Here is a 16,896-nt window from a genome sequence, read left to right as displayed (position 1 = left end):
TGAAAGATTGAAAATTTGAATATGTAGTGTACATGCTATTCGGTTGTGAATTGGTGAGACATACGTAACAGCTTATCAACATGTGAAGATACTGGTACTTGATGACCTCATAAGGAAAATTTGCTTCCAGATTTTAAGCTGGAAAGTCACTGGAATAACTTTAAAAAAGAATTAAAATACATGGCTTTTAGATTTTTGGTACGTATATTAAGAATTGGGTACAAATTGAAATGTCTGTGTACTGATCTTCAGCACAAACAATGAAATCCCAATTACAAAAGAAAAAAAGGGCCAGGCGCGGTGGCTCACACCTGTAACCCCAGCACTTTGGGAGGCTAAGGCAGGCAGATCACGAGGTCAGGAGTTCGAGACCAGCCTGACCAACATAGTGAAACCCCGTCTCTACTAAAAATACAAAAATTAGACGGGCATGATGGCAGGCGCCTGTAAGCCCAGCTACTCGGGAGGCTGAGGCAGGAGAATCGCTTGAACCTGAGAGGCAGAGGTTGTAGTGAGGCAAGATGGTGCCACAGCACTCCAGCCTCGGTGACAGAGTGACTGTCAAAAAAAACAAAAAAAGAGGAAATACTCATGAATAGAGATTTATGGGTTAAAAAAAAAAGCTGATTATAGCATAATGGTGAAGCTAAATATATAAATAAATGTTCATCAATCTGGATGAGATAAAAAATTATACTGAGCTGGGCGTGGTGGCTCACGCCTATAATCCCAGCACTTTGGGAGGCTGAGGCAGGCGGATCACGAGGCCAGGAGTTCGAGAACAGCCTAACCAACCAGGTGAAACCCTGTTTCTACTAAAAATACAAAAATTAGCCGGGCGTGGTGGCGCACGCCTGTAATCCCAGCTACTCAGGAGGCCGTGGCAGGAGGATCACTTGGACCTGGGAGGCGGAGGTCACAGTGAGCCGAGATTGTGCCACTGTACTCCAGCCTGGGTGACAGAGCAAGACATTTCAAAAACAAAAAAAAAAGTTATGATACTGTGTAGTTGGTAAAAAGAATGTGGTCAGTCTACATGCTGTGGAATGATGTCCAAGTTGTATTTATTAATGAAAAAAAAAGTAAACTAGGATGAAGTATGAGTCCATTTATGTGAGTATGTATTTTAAATATAAATAGACTCATAAAATCTGGGCTGGGTGTCGTGGCACATGCCTGTAATCCCAGCACTTTGGGAGGCCGAGATGGATTGCTCGAGCCCAGGAATTCAAAACCACCCTTGGAAACATGGCAAAACCCCACATCTAGAAAAACAAACAAACAAACAAAAACCAAAAATTAGCCAGGCATGGAGTCCCAGCTACTCGGGAAGTTGAGGTGGGAGAATCACTTGAGCCAGGGAGGTCAAGGCTGAAGTGAACTATAATCATGCCACTGTACTCTATCCTGGGCAACAGAGTGAGACCCTGACTCAAAAAGAAAAAAAAACCTGAAAAGATACACATTAAACTTTAATTTTAAAGATTACCCCTGAGAAATGGGAAGGAGTCAGGCTAACAGTCACATTTTCTGTTTTTCTTCTGTAATGTGTAATTTTTTTTCACAACAGTAAACATTATTCATACATTTCATTATACTTAAAATTTGTGATAGAAGTGAATTTTGCTTATTTTAACTCTGAATGTTTTAGTAAACAAAATACGTTCTGTGGAAGATTTTTCTGAGTTCTGTCATGTTCCTAGTTTTTCTATCTAAGACCTCAATATTCATTTCTAAAGACTATTACCTTTTAAAATTGAGCATCGGTCATATCTGATATATTTCTGAACCCCTCAATCCCTGTGGATCTGTTTTTGAATGTCTGAATCCATTCTAGAGGTTAGAGTTTCGCTCACCATAACATCCCTGTAATCTGTTCTGTATCTCTTACCATCAGACTACTTAGATAAGTGTAACACCATAAACATTTGAGCATTGTTTTAGGCTTTTAATTATCCACGTTTACAGAGGCATTAGAGAATATTCATTCTTTTTAACTAACTAGTAGATCCCCTCTTTTTTTTTTTTTTTTTTTTTTTTTTGAGATAGAGTCTTGCTCTGTCACCCACAATCTCGGCTCACTGCAACCTCTGCCTCCTGGGCTCAAGCGATTCTCCCACCTCAGCCTCCCTAGTAGCTGGTACTATAGGTGCATGTCACCACACCCGGCTAATTTTTTTTATTTTTGGTAGAGATAGGGTTTCACCATGTTGCCCAGGCTGGCCTCAAACTCCTGAGCTCAAGTGATGTGCCTGCCTCAGCTTCCCAAATTCTAGGATGACAGGTGTGAGTCACTGCACCGGGCCATAGATCCTATTTTTATTGATTCTTTGTTCACTTTAAGGCAGAGGTCCCCAACCCCCAGGCAACAAGCTACTGGTTTGTGGCCTGTTAGGAACCAGGCCACACAGCAGGAGGTGAGTAGGGGGAGTGAGCATTACCGCCTGAGCTCCACCTCCTGTCGGATCAGTGGTGGCATTAGTTTCCCATAGGAGTGCGAACTCCATTATGAACTGCATATGGGAGGGATCTAGCTTGTGCACTCCTTATGAGAATCTAAAGCCTGATGATCTGAGGTGGGACAGTTTCATCCCTGTAAACCATCCCCCACCCTGTCTGTGGAAAAATTGTCTTCCACACTTGTCCCTGGTGCCAAAAAGGTTGGGGACTGCTGCTTTAGGGGATGCTGAACCTAACTTCTGGTAATATAAAGAGGCAATTTCATGTTTCATGTAATTTTCTGAGGCTTTTCAGGAAATCTTACTTGAGTTATGCACTGAAAAAATAATGTTTTTTGCCATTTTTATTAACTTGCAAGTACTATTTGCTTATTGGGTGAGATGACTCGGTTATGTTAACCGTCTCCTCAGTAACTAGAACTAGAGGTTTGGAGCCGCGCGTCAGTAGGACCCTATGTGATGATGCTTGACTTCTGTATCTGCACTGTTCAGTCCAGTAGGCACTAGCCATGTGTGATGTCAGACATTTGACATGAGGGCGGTGTGAGTAAGGAACTGAATTTTTGATTTTTGATTTTTGATTTAAATTGAGTTTTAAGTAACCACATGTGGCTAGTAGCTATATAGTAGAGTGGGTTTAGACAATGTCCTTCAACTTTTTTCTCTTTGCTTACTGATACATACAAAAGAGCTATGTGAATTTTTTTCGTGTAATTTCCCTTTCCTTTTTTTTTTTTTTTTTTTTTTTTTTTTTTTTTTTTTGACGGAGTCTCACTCTTGCCAGGCTGGAGTACAGTGGCGCGATCTTAGCTCACTGCAACCTCCGCCCCCCTGGTTCAAGTGATTGTCCTGCCTCAGCCTCCCGAGTAGCTGGGATTACAGGCATGCGCCACCACGCCCAGCTAATCTTTGTATTTTTTTTAGTAGAGATGGGGTTTCACCATGTTGGCCAGGATGATCTTGATCTCCTGACCTCGTGATCTGCCCGCCTCAGCCTCCCAAAGTGCTGGGATTACAAGCATGAGCCACTGCACCTGGCCTGATTTCTCTTTTCTCTTCATTGAACTAGAAAAACATTGTTCTGTTTTTCGTAATGTTCCATAGTTACAAAAGCTATAACAAACATAATTATATTGGTCTTTTTCTTCATTATGTTTTCTGACATATCTGAAAATAAGCAGTGATCCCAGGTAGATAATCATATTAATCATAGGAGACCAATGTTTGTGATATTTATTACATGCTTTTTTCAGAGATGGAAAATAATGTCCTGCAAGATGAGGATTGAACAGTTAAAACAAACAATATGTAAAGGAAACGAAGAAATGGAGAAAAGTAAGTAATTCGCGTCCTTCCTTCCAGCCCTAGAAAGTGCCATGTGGAATTTCATGGGATTAATAAACTAGAGGGACACAGAAAGAGAGGGAGGGTGGGGCAGTGGCAACCTGGAGAATTTTGCTGCTCGCCTTCATCTTTCCTTGTAAAACATTTGTATAAGGAATTTTTAAAAATTAAATACACAATTATAGAGGCCTTAAATAACCAGATTCTTTTCTCAATTAAAAAAGTTGGCCAGGCACGGTAGCTTATGCCTGTAATCCCAGCACTTTGGGAGGCTGAGGTGGGTGGATCACCTGAGGTCAGGAGTTCGAGACCAGCCTGGCCAACATGGCAAAACCCTGTCTCTACCAAAAATACAAAACTTAGCCAGGCGTGGTGGCAGACGCCTGTAATCCCAGTCACTTGGGAGGCTAAGGCAGGAGAATCGCTTGAACCCGGGAGGGAGAGGTTGTGGTGAGCCAAGATCGTGCCGTTGCACTCCAGCCTGGGCAACAAGAGCAAAACTCAGTCTCAAAAAAAAAAAAAAAAAAAAAAAGTTAAGGAATATATGTTCCTATTTGTCTTGGCTAACAGGAAGCTCGGAGTCTAACTTAGTACTCACTTGTAATAATTATTGGCTCATGCCAGAAGCACAGAATGTTGTTTTTGTTGTTTTTCCCTTAGTGAGTCTCCACATTGTAATCTGTATTAATTTTACCTCGTATTTGTACACTTTATACTTTATCATAGGTCGTTGTCAAAATGAATTCTCTTAGAAATCCTACATCCTTAACCCATTTCCCATTTGCCCCAAGGATACTCTTGTTTCTCATCCTAATGTAACATCATATGCATTTCTGTTACATTAGGATTAGAGACAAGTTCTGTTTAGAAATAACTCCAAGAACAGTTTTTTTTGTTTTTGTTTTTTCGCTCTGTTACCCAGGCCGGAGTGCAGTGGCACAATCTCAGCTCACTGCAAGCTCTGCCTCCTGGGCAAAAACAGTTTTTATATTTTATTTTCACATTGAAAATCAGATTTACTTCAGACTCAAAGAGCGTGTTTATGTAACATTAAATGAGCGCCAGCAGCAAGCTGCAGTCCATGAATTTCTGAAGATCACTGTTTAAAGTTTAGAATGAGTCACCATCAGACCTCGTGAATTCCTTTTCTTGTCTACTCATTGCTTCCAGAAGCAAGTCTTTTATAGTGACATGTAATGGTGTAAAGCCTCCGCTGAAAACATTTGTCCTAATAAAGTGCTCACGTGGAGTTTCACGGGATTACTAAACTAGACAATTAGGGCAGCACAGTGAACAGTGCACAGAACTATGTAGAACCTACTTTCCACCCAGTCTTGTATGCATTCTCCAAATGCTGGTTCAGTAGCAACAAAAAAAGCCATTCCTTAACATTAGTTCACCCTCTCCTCATCTTCCCATGATATTCAGGGCTTTGCCACCGGGCATCTGTGAACCTCCTGAAATTGCTGAATTTACTGAGCATGTGTGTTTCTCTGATGAGCAAGTTAAAAGCTCTGATCAGCTCTTTGTAACACATTCCTAACTCCCAAAAACAAAAACAACCACCACAAAGAATTAGACATAGCTCTAAAGGAGTGGACCCTATAACAGTGGTTTCCATCCCTAGCAAATCGTCAGTCACCTGGTGACCCTTTTAAAATCTAGAGGGAGAACCCTAGGATCTATCCTGGACTTGGGAAAATAATCACATGCTTGAATGTTATGGCAATGTCAGATCGCCATGTTGAAGAAAATAGCTTCCATGTGCTTACTCTGTATTTCTGTCCTCCTCTCCTCATGACTGGTAACAGTTTACAGATGGGCCCAGGTCTAGAAGCCACACTTTGAGTAGTACTACTCCACGTGGTTCTGATGACCTGCCAGGGTTGGGAAATGTTGCTCTTTTAGAATGTACATGTAGTCTCCTTCCCATCCTCTAGACCAGACTTACAAAATTTGCAAACAATTTTAAAGGTGTTAATGGATTCCAGAAACTATGCTTGGACTCATGCTTAAGAGCTTGTTGTTGAATTACGCCATGTATTCACGAAAGGGCACACGTTATAAATTGTAGAGACTGATGAATTATTTCTCTAGAATCTTTTGACTTAAGGTTTCATGATATATGGTATAATACAGATACAGGGCATAGATAGGGAAGTTAGGTTATATGCAATTGCAGTGTTGAGTTGATCTGTGCTGTAGTCAGAGTTACTTATCTAAAGAAGCAAGAGTAGATTACAAGAGTAGATACAGCACCAAACATTTTGATGTTTATGGGGAGATGGTAGGGAGAGAGGATGACTGGGTGCTGAGTCTGCACTGAGTGCAGATGGGGTGACTGATGATTTCCTGCCACCTGCGAGTGGTCATGATAATAAATTTGAAATGGATCCTCCCCAAAAATTCTGACCACTGTATGACTCAGGATCATGGCTGGATAGATTCATTTCAGCACTTGTAAAGAGCTCGGTAAAGATAATGAAAATGAGTTAGCATGTTATGGAACCAAGAGACTGAACCTTTAGGACATTCACATTGAGCAGGATGACAGAGATGTTGTTGTTGTCGTTGTTGTTGTTTTTGAGATGGAGTCTCGCTCTGTCGCCCAGGCTGGAGTGCAGTGGCACGATCTCGGCTCACTGCAATCTTCACCTCCTGGGTTCAAGCAGTTCTCTTGCCTCAGCCTCCCAAGTAGCTGGGATTACAAGCACCCATCACCACACCTGGCTGATTGTTGTTTCAAAACTGTAAGAAATCGGCCGGATGCAGTGGCTCATGCCTATAATCCCAGCACTTTGGGAGGCCAACACGGGCAGATCACACTGAGGTCAGGAGTTTGAGGTCAGCCACGGTCAAACTCCATCTCTACTAAAAATACAGAAATTAGCTGGGTGTGGTGGCCTGTGCCTGTAATCCTAGCTACTCGGGATGCTGGGTCAGGAGAATCACTTGAACTCGGGAGGTGGAGGTTGCAGTGAGCCGAGATTGTGCCACTGCACTCCAGCCTGGGCGACAAGAGTGAAACTCCATCTCAAAACAAATAAAAAAACTGTCAGAAATCTCATGCGTGCAACCAAATACCTAAGTTCAGTGGTGCTCAGTGAAAGAGGGTGGGAGGGTGATTGGGACCCACAGACATTTATCAGGTGCCTTTTATACCCTAGTTAGGAGACAGCAAGGCTTCAGTGGGACCTCATGTGAGGAACCAAGAGCTATGTGCCATCAGAAGAGTCCTAACACATTACCGTAGGGTGCCGAGGAGCAAAAGGTCTAGGGAATGTTTATGGAGGGGGGCCTCCCTGAATGAGTAAAATTCGAACATTTAGAAAACAGGAGCAAATAGATAGCCTGAGAGTTAGGGAGTGATGACTGGTTCAGCATCCATCCATCCATGCATTCAGGTGGTTCCATCTTACAGAAAGGATTTGAAATATGTTGCAATTGAGTACAGCTAGAGTGAAGGGTGTGCAGAGGGGAACTGTGGGATATGTACCAATTTGGAGGAGGCCTTGAGGCTGAGGGGTTTGCTCTGTATTAGACAGGCAGTGGAGAAACACTGAGCATTGACTATAATTTGTAAAGATTGAGCAAGTGAAAGAGGGCATGAAGGCTTGGAGTTGAGCCATGCTGGAGATAGGCAGAGTGTTGGTGAGCGTTAACTAGGATTGTGATAGTAGGAATGAAAAGAAAGGCCTAGATAGAAAGACCTGGACTGGGAATGGAATTGGCCATCAAGGGGTTGATCAGGCAGTGGACAGGTCAAAAATAATCTTGAAGTAGGGAAACTGGAAAAGATGTTCCTGGAAAAATAATGAACTTGATTTTGAACTTGGGTTTAACTTGCCTAAGCAGCTCCTAGGTATCTGTCTGAAAGTTTACAGCTTGTTTTTGTCATTTCTTTCTTTTTTTTTTTTTTTTTTTTTTTTTTTGAGACGGAGTCTCACTCTGTCACCCAGGCTGGAGTGCAGTGGCCGGATCTCAGCTCACTGCAAGCTCCGCCTTTCGGGTTCACGCCATTCTCCTGCCTCAGCCTCCGGAGTAGCTGGGACTACAGGCACCCGCCACCTTGCCCGGCTAGTTTTTTGTATTTTTTTAGTAGAGGCGGGGTTTCACCATGTTAGCCAGGATGGTCTCGATCTCTTGACCTCGTGATCCGCCCGTCTCGGCCTCCCAAAGTGCTGGGATTACAGGCTTGAGCCACCGCGCCCGGCCTGTTTTTGTCATTGAAGTGAAGTTTAGCTACAGCCCAACAGCCTTAGCAGGTGTAGGATCCAGAACCCGAAGGAACTCCACACAAAGAACCTAAGTCTGACAGGACGAGTGTATGTCTCCTCGTGGTTGTGTGGCCAGGCTTTTGTTTCCCTTGCAGCGCTTAGAATGCTGGGCATATGTGTTCTGGATACCTCACCAGTTATGTTCCCACCCACCCTGCTGGTGGCTGCCACACTCCACTGTGACTTTGCAGAGCTCTTGGGCTGTCTCTGTTACCCTTCTCCTCTACTGGATGACCACCTGCTGTGAGATTATACCTGGGTTCTCTGATTATAGCCCAGGGCACACCTAAGAAGTTTGTAAGGAAATCAGATAGCCAGTAAGTTTTTCAAACTTGAATTAGATCTCTTTTCTGCCCAACGTGACTATTCTTTGGTGCGCACTGTAGGAAAATTAGGTCCTTCCTGTGCTAAACTTAAACTCGATAGTCGTTGAGTGACTCCTTTTACTAATGGTGATTACAAATAGAGATCCAGAGTCATTTTAATCATGGTTCTCTTTGCTTTATGTGTAATATCTACTTGAACTAAACTCTCAGAATTTCCACTTAGTGAACATTAGTTGATGTTATTGAGGTTTTTCTTTCAGTTTAGATTGCAAGGGAAAACACGTGTGTTGACAGGGCGGAGCTCTGCAGTACACAGGAACTGTTTGCAAAGATAATTGTTGGGTGTGATTTATTTATTTTAGATTCTGAAGGCCTTCTCAAAACCAAGGAAAAGAATCAGAAGCTTTACAGTCGAGCACAACGGCACCAAGAGAAAAAGGAGAAGATTCAGAGGCATAATCGCAAACTTGGTGACCTGGTAGAAAAAAAGACCATTGACTTAAGAAGTCATTATGAGCGTCTGGCAAATCTTCGACGATCTCATATATTAGAGCTCACCTCTGTCATTTTTCCAATCGAGGAAGTAAAGACTGGTGTGAGGTACATTAAGCAAGTCTTTTGACTCCAGGAATAGATCAAGTTCCAAATACTTTTTAAAGTATGTCATTACCTCATTTATTGGGCCTTATTCTAGGGTCATTGGTTTTCCTGGTGATGGAACATAAGTCTTATCTGCTTCAACAAACAGTACGCACTGCACAAAGCTGGGGAGGCAGCCAGGTGAGGGGTGGGGCCCAGGCTTGTGTACTCTTCTGGAGCTTCTAGATGAGGTACTGACTCACACTCTTGATTAAGAACCATCTGATGGCTGGTAATGGTGGCTCATGCCTGTAATCCCAACACTTTGGGAGGCCGAGGCAGGCGGATCACCTGAAGTCAGGAGTTTGAGACCAACCTGGCCAACATGGCGAAACCCTGTCTCTACTAAAAATACAAAAATTAGCCAGGCGTGGTGGCGCATGCCTGTAGTCCCAGCCAGTTGGGAGGCTGAGGCAGGAGAATCGCTTGAACCCGGAGGCCGAGGTCACAGTGAGCCAAGATTGTGCCACTGCACTCCAGCCTGGGTGACAGAGCAAGACTCTGTCTCAAATAAACAAACAAAGAACCATCTGATGGGCGATATTGGGCCATTTATTCGTTGTGTGTTGTGGGGCATGTTCTTGGACCTCAAAATCTTGATTTCTTTCTCTGATAAATGGAGATTTAAAAATGCCTTTTTCACAGAGAAATCATGACCAAATACATAAGAAAACATCTAGAGCTTGGGGTCTCTGATATGGTGGGCACTACATGTTGACTTAGACTTTTCCTGGTGACTGCTGCTTATTGTGTTAACAGTTATCGAGCACTGAATACTGTGACTTTAGTCTTAGGCGGCAGTCCATGGATAACTTCTGGTGGGATGGCCAGGACAGTGATTCCCCCATCGGGCTGTTCATCTGAGAAATAGAGGTTCCAGAGGGCACCCCTCTAACCTCCCAGTCCATCTTGTAATACTTCTGTATCTTTAAACTTCCCTGATGCTGCTGCTGGTCAGCAGATTTGGAAACTACCACCGAAGGCTTCCGTTTTATTCAACCACAAGCCACCAGACTGCTCTATTGAGGATTTTCCTGTCTCTTCTGACTGCTCTCACTCTCCAGCACCTTTTCCTGGAAACTGACACTCACTGGACTGTTGCTAGTTTCATAACTATTCTCTCTAGTCTGTCCTTTAGTCTGTTACCAGAGTTGGCTTCCTAAAAACCAAAAAGACTGATGGCTGCTTCCAGCTTGAGAAGCAGCTCTCTAAGTATTTTGTGATTAGTAAGAGTTGGCAAATAGAAAAATAAAAAGGCAGATTTGGCCGGGCGCGGTGGCTCAAGCCTGTAATCCCAGCACTTTGGGAGGCCGAGACGGGCGGATCACGAGGTCAGAAGATCGAGACCACCCTGGCTAACTCGGTGAAACCCCGTCTCTACTTAAAAAATACAAAAAACTAGCCGGGCGTGGTGGCAGGCGCCTGTAGTCCCAGCTACTCGGGAGGCTGAGGCAGGAGAATGGCGTAAACCCGGGAGGCAGAGCTTGCAGTGAGCTGAGATCCGGCCACTGCACTCCAGCCTGGGCGACAGAGCGAGACTCCGTCTCAAAAAAAAATAAATAAAAATAAAAATAAAAAATAAAAAAAATAAAAAGGCAGATTCAAAATAGAGCAGAATAGAAAGTTTTTAGGAGACTAACAGCTGAGTGCAATGTGTGATCTTGGATCCTGAACCCCAAAAGAGATATTAGCAGGACAGTTGGAGAGAATTGAATAAGGTCTATAAATTAGTTAATAGTTGTAGCAGTGCTAATTATCTGATTATGATTATTGTATAATATTTTCCTGAATTGATACTTTGGGGAAGTTGAGCAAAATGTATACAGGGAAACTTTAAAATTCTTGCAACTTTTCTGTAAGGCTGACATTTTTTCAAAAAGAAAATACACACACGAAGAGAAAACGTGAAAAAAAACTATTTCTGTGCTGTTTTAATATTTTATTTAGTGTATATTATTATATGCCATTAATTTTTTTTTAAAAGACATTGGTGGTTTTAAAGTTATCCTCCTAATAAGGTTTCTTGTTTTCATTTCTCTCAACTTCTTGTGGGAGAAGGGAGACATAGCAGTACAGCTCATAACTGGCCACAGTCTTATCTGTGACAGGCGGTAGCAGTTATCTTACACGTATGTTGTGGCAGAAGGAAAGATATGAAGAACCCCTGGCCGAGAGGACAGAATCTAAATTTGGTGCAGCACAGAAGGCCCTTCCCAGTCTGCCTGCTTCCTACCTGCTTTCCCAGTACCGTCTCCTGGCACTTCCCTTGTGCATCCCACACACCAGCCACACTGAACATCTCTGTTCCCCAGGCACACTATGTTCTTCCCCCTCAGTACGTTTATACCTGCTGTGACTTCTTATGGTGGGTTTTTTGGCTTTTTGATTTGAGAGGGAGTTTTGAGAGGGAGTCTCATTCTGTTGCCCAGGCTGGAGCGCAGTGGTATGATCATAGCTCATTATAACCTTGAATTCCTGGACTCAAGCAGTCCACCTGCCTTGACCTTTGAAAGTGCTGGAATTACAGGCATGAGTCATCGTGGCAGCTTGTTGTTATTTTTTGTTGTTCTTGTTTTTTGTTTTTTTGTTTTTTGTTTTTTGTTTTTGAGATGGAGTCTCGCTCTCTGTCACCCAGGCTGGAGTGTAGTGGCGTGATCTTGGCTCACTGCAACCTCTGCCTCCCAGGTTCAAGCAATTCTCCCACCTTAGCCTCCCAAGTAGCTGGGATTACAGGCGCCCACCACCACACCTAGCTAATTTTTGTATTTTTAGTAGCAATGGCGTTTCACTGTGTTGGCCAGGCTGGTCTCGAATTCCTGACCTCAAGTGATCTGCCCACCTCAGCCTCCCAAAGTGCTGGGATTACAGGTGTGAGTCTCACCGCACCTAGCCCTATTGTTTATTTTCTTTTTTTTCCCCCGAATATTTTTGGTCCTCAGTTAGTTCGAGACATGGAACCTGTGAAGACGGGGCTGGCTGTGGCATGGGAAGCATGCATAAGGCCCCTGTGCTGCACACTGAAGTACCATTACTGGCTCAAGGAAAAACACTTGAGAGACTGAGCTGCACGCTGAACTAGCTGCTGTTTTTGTGGGATGCTATTTTTACTTGAAAGAACAACAGAAAGACTGAGTATTAAAGGGAGTTTTAAAAATGTAAAACAGTTTCACTCTTTACTAATTTTTTGTTTTGAAAAAGATTTTTTTCATAAAAATGTATAATAGGTTTATTGGTATTTTTCAATGAATTATTTATGTTTTTCTCAGTATTTCTACTTCAGTAAGTATCTTTAATCTAACCCATATAAACAAAAGTTCTTTGGGATTCCAAAGTGTTTTAAGCATGTAGCGAGGTGTTGAGACCAAGTAGTTTGAGAACCTAATATGTTCAGCCCTACCTCATGGTTCTGTCTTCCTCACATACAGCTGGTTTGATCTTCCTCTCTGATAGCAAGCTCTTTTCTACATATATTCCAGTTAAATTCCTGGCCAGGCATGGTGGCTCACAACTGAAATATTTGCACTTTGGCTGGTCACGGTAGCTCATGATTATAATCTCAGCACTTTCAGAGGATTGCTTGAGGCCGGGAGTTCAAGACCAGCCTGGGCAACAAAGTGAGACCCCATCTCTACAAAAAAAATTTTTTTAAGTTAGCCAGATGTGGTAGGTACCTGTAGTCCCAGCTCCTTAGGAGGCTGAGGTAGGAGGATCTCTGGAGTCCAGGAGTCAGGGCTTCAGTGAGCTATGATTGCCTCTGTCACTGCCCTCCCTGTTGGGTAACAGAGTGACACCCATCTCTAAAAATAAAAAATAAAAATGTAATGTAAAATTCCCATGCTCATAGGCAGCTTTTCGATGTTCTAGCATGTCTTGCAGGTCTGTTGCATGCCCTTAAAAACCCTCTCTCTTGAAATCCGTATGTATCTTCCTACTTGTAGAGACCCCGCAGATGTGTCTTCAGAGAGTGACAGTGCCATGACCTCCAGCACTGTGAGCAAGCTTGCCGAAGCCCGGAGGACAACTTACCTCTCAGGACGATGGGTCTGTGACGACCACAACGGAGACACCAGCATCAGCATTACAGGGCCTTGGATTAGCCTCCCTAACAATGGGGACTACTCTGCCTACTACAGCTGGGTGGAGGAGAAGAAAACAACCCAGGGGCCTGGTGAGAAGCAGCATATCCTTTGAAATCTATGTATAGAGATAGTTATAGGTAAAATTGACCTAACAAAATGAGCAACTTTCAAGTGAACAATTCAGGGGCATTTAGTATGTTCACAGCACTGTGCTCCCATCACCTCTGTGTTGTTTCAAAACATGTTGATCATCCCAGACAGAAACCCCATGGCATGAAAGTGTCACATTCCCCAACTCTCCCTTCCCCTCAGCTCCTGGCAACCACACATCGCTTTCTGTGTCTATAGATTTGCCTGTTCTGGGCAACTTATATAAATGGAATCACAGAATATATAGCTTTTTGTGTCAGACTTCTTTCACTTAGCATAATGTTTTCAAGGTTCATCCACATGATATATATAGTGTTTCATTCCTTTTCATGGTTGAATAATATTCCATTGTATGGATAAGCCACATGTTGTTTATTCATCACTTGATGGACTGAAAACATTTTTTAGAAGTCTCATCTTTTGGGGGTTAATATTGCTTTGTTTATATAAGAAGACATTATTTAAAGAAGTATATTTCACCTGTTGAGACCCATCTTTTTAGAGTATAACTTTGTAATGTGTTTTAGTAGTCCTAAATGGAGACTGAAAGGCCCCAATGGAAAACCCTTTAAAACCCCTGCAGTTTCTCTTTGGTGGAGAAAGATTGTTCATTTAGTCACTCAGTAAATATTTAGTGAGCTCATGCTTTGTGTTGTGCACATTGCCGGGTGTGGGAGATAAAAAGGTGACCGAGACAGATGTGGCCCTTTGCCCTTCTCAGGGGAGAAAGGTAGGAAGCAAGTAAATGATCGAGGTGCTGTCCATTGAGTGGGTGCCGTGGAAGGAACTAGGGGAGCATCCTTGGGTGGGGTGGGGTACAGAGGAAGGGATGACTCTTCCGTAGGGTTGTCAGGAGAGGCCTTTCTGGGGAAGTGACATTCAAGTTGAGCCTTTATTTTGATACTACATTATCAGGTTCACGCAGGTCAAACTTTAATTTCATTTATGCTGGGTCTATTTAGGCCCATTTGCCCTGTTACATTGCTCTCAGCAAAAAAAAAAAAAAAATACAAATAAGGGACTATTTATGTCTGGTCATGGAGCATCTATTGAGTAAGCACTAAAATGTAACAGTGCTATCATGATAAAATCATAAATGATAAACTCTTGGCTCATTAGTAGTTTTGCTAGAATTAAGGTTTTGTACATGGTGCTTGTTTTCCTACTGCAGACATGGAGCAGAGTAACCCTGCCTACACCATCAGTGCTGCGCTGTGCTATGCAACTCAGCTGGTCAACATTCTGTCTCATATACTTGATGTAAATCTTCCCAAAAAGCTGTGCAACAGGCAAGTAATTGAAGGTGGTAATGTCATCTTTATCATGGCTCTTTCGGGTTTCTATCTTGTCCATATTTATTCCAGTAAACCAAAAATAAGAATGTAAGTATTATCAAGACAAAGAAAGTCAGATTGAAATATTGAGATTAATTTCAAAAGCCTTATGTGCAGATTAGTTTCATTATCTTACAATTGTCCATGAAGCCTTCAAGAAGACCACAGAGAATATAAAGGGGAGTACCAGGATGTTCAGAGGGTTTGCTGCAGATCCTCATATGTTAAATTGTAGCTGTTGAATTATTTGGTTTGTTGTTGTTGTTGTTGTTGTTTTGAGACCTCTTGCTCTGTTGCCCAGGCCAGAGTGCAGTGGCACAATCTCTGCTCACTGCAACCTCCACCTCACAGTTTCAGGCAATCCTCCCACCTCAGCCTGTTGTGTAGCTGGGATTACAGGCACCCACCACCACGCCTGGCTAATGTTTGTATTTTTAGGAGTGAGTGGTGTTTTGCCATGTTGGCCAGGCTGCTCTTGAACTCCTGACCTCAAGTGATCTGCCTGCCTTGGTCTCCCAAAGTGCTGGGATTACAGGTGAGCCACTGTGCCCTGCCCTGAATTCTTTTTGTTTGTTGTTGTTGTTTTTTTTTAATAAAAAACTCCCATGGTTTAAAATTCAAAACATTTATACAAAAACTAGCTGGGCATGGTGGCCTGTGCCTGTAATCCCAGCTATTTGGAGGCTGAGGCAGGAGAATCGCTTGAACCCGGGAGCTGGAGGTTGCAGTGAGCCGAGATCACACCACTGCACTCCAGCCTGAGTGTCAGAGTGAGACTCCGTCTCAAAAGTAAATAAATAAAACTCAAAAAAGTTAAAGATATACAGTCTACCCAGTTTGTACTACAACCTTCCTACTACCCTCCAGCTATCATTGCATTTCAAGCATATATAAACGTATTATTACCGTCTTCTCCTGCTTAAAAAAAATTCTTTTTAATTTTTTTTAAAAACTAAAAGTTTGCTTTCTTCTTTTTTCTTGAGACAAGGTCTCACTCTGTCGCCCAGGCTGGAGTGCAGTGGCGCTATCTCAGCACACTGCAACTTCCATCCCGCCCCAGGCCCAAGCGATCCTCGCACCTCAGCCTCCCGAGTAGCTGGGACTACAGTGCACGCTACCACACCTGGCTAATTTATTTTGTATTTTTTTTGTATGAGATAGGGTCTCCCTATGTTACCCAGGCTGGTCTTGAACTCCTGGGCTCAAGTGATCCACCCTCCTCTGCCTCCCACAGTGCTGGGATTACACTCATGAGCCACTGCACGCAGCCATCATCTTCCCCCTTTAAATAAACACAGATGGTAGTATGCTATACTATGGTGTTATAAACTTTGCTTTAAAAATTTTTAGTTATGTAACAAATGTTTATGAAGTACCTACTGTGTGCCAGCACTGGAGGATACATTGGTGACAAAAAAATAATCCCTGCCCTCTTGGAGCTCACATTTGCATGGAGGGCCCAGCATAAATAGTAAACAAATCAACAGCACGTCACATGGCAGTAAGTGCCGTGGAGAACATTAAAACAGGATGAGAGGGCCAGGTACGGTGGCTCATGCCTGCCTGTAATCCCAGCACTGTGGGAGCTGAGGCAGGAGGATCACTTAAGCTCAGGAGTTTGAGACCAGCCTGGGAAACATAGTGAGACCTTGTCGCTACTAAAAATAAAAAAAAAATTAGCTGGGTGTGGTGACACACACCTATAGTCCCAGCTACTCGGGAGGCTGAGGTGGGAGGATCGCTTGAGCCCATGAGATTGAGGCTACAGGCTGTAGTGAGCTGTGATCATGCCAGTGCACCCCAGCCTGGGTGACAGAATGAGACCCTGCCTAAAAAACAAAAAAAGGTAAGAGAAAGGGAATGTGGTGAGAGAGGGGCTTGCTGTGTTTGAGTGGGCAGGTGTGTGGTCATAGGGGAACTGAGGGAGGGAGGGAGGAAGCAGGCTGTGTGGACCCCTAAGGAAAGAGGCTGTGGGCAAAAAGAATGGCAGCTGCAAAGTCCTGGATAGAATAACGAGGGCAGAGAAGAAGATGGGGTGCAAATCTGTGGGCCTCACAGGGCCGTTGTAAGCCTTTGACTGCCATTCTGCATAAAGCAGATGACAGTCATATAGTTTACCTTTCTGTACAGGTGTCAGGATCTTACCAGTCTGCTGTTGATGCTTCAAGAAATAATCTTGTACATTTTTCATTTCATTAGTGTGCAGATATTTGTGTAGAATAAATGTCCTGAAGTGGAATTGCTTGGTCAAAGGGTGTGTGCCTTCGTAATGTGTATAGATGCAGTGT

At 43.2% G+C, this 16,896-nt stretch overlaps 1 protein-coding gene across 1 annotated transcript in view; it reads left to right on the top strand.

Annotated features, from left to right (window-relative positions):
* Nucleotides 1-16,896, top strand: part of ATG14 (autophagy related 14) — a 45,997-nt gene that overhangs the window by 17,298 nt on the left and 11,803 nt on the right. The window contains exons 4-7 of the mRNA XM_010372031.2: nt 3,713-3,794; nt 8,769-9,006; nt 12,984-13,213; nt 14,446-14,563. Coding sequence (XP_010370333.1) covers nt 3,713-3,794; nt 8,769-9,006; nt 12,984-13,213; nt 14,446-14,563 — 668 coding nt within the window. The remainder of the gene's footprint in view (nt 1-3,712; nt 3,795-8,768; nt 9,007-12,983; nt 13,214-14,445; nt 14,564-16,896) is intronic.

This window comes from Rhinopithecus roxellana, chromosome 5, assembly GCF_007565055.1.
Source record: "Rhinopithecus roxellana isolate Shanxi Qingling chromosome 5, ASM756505v1, whole genome shotgun sequence".
Taxonomy (NCBI): domain Eukaryota; kingdom Metazoa; phylum Chordata; class Mammalia; order Primates; family Cercopithecidae; genus Rhinopithecus; species Rhinopithecus roxellana.
The sequence above is the reverse complement of the archived record's forward strand: the minus strand, read 5'-3'. Positions and strand labels throughout refer to the sequence as shown.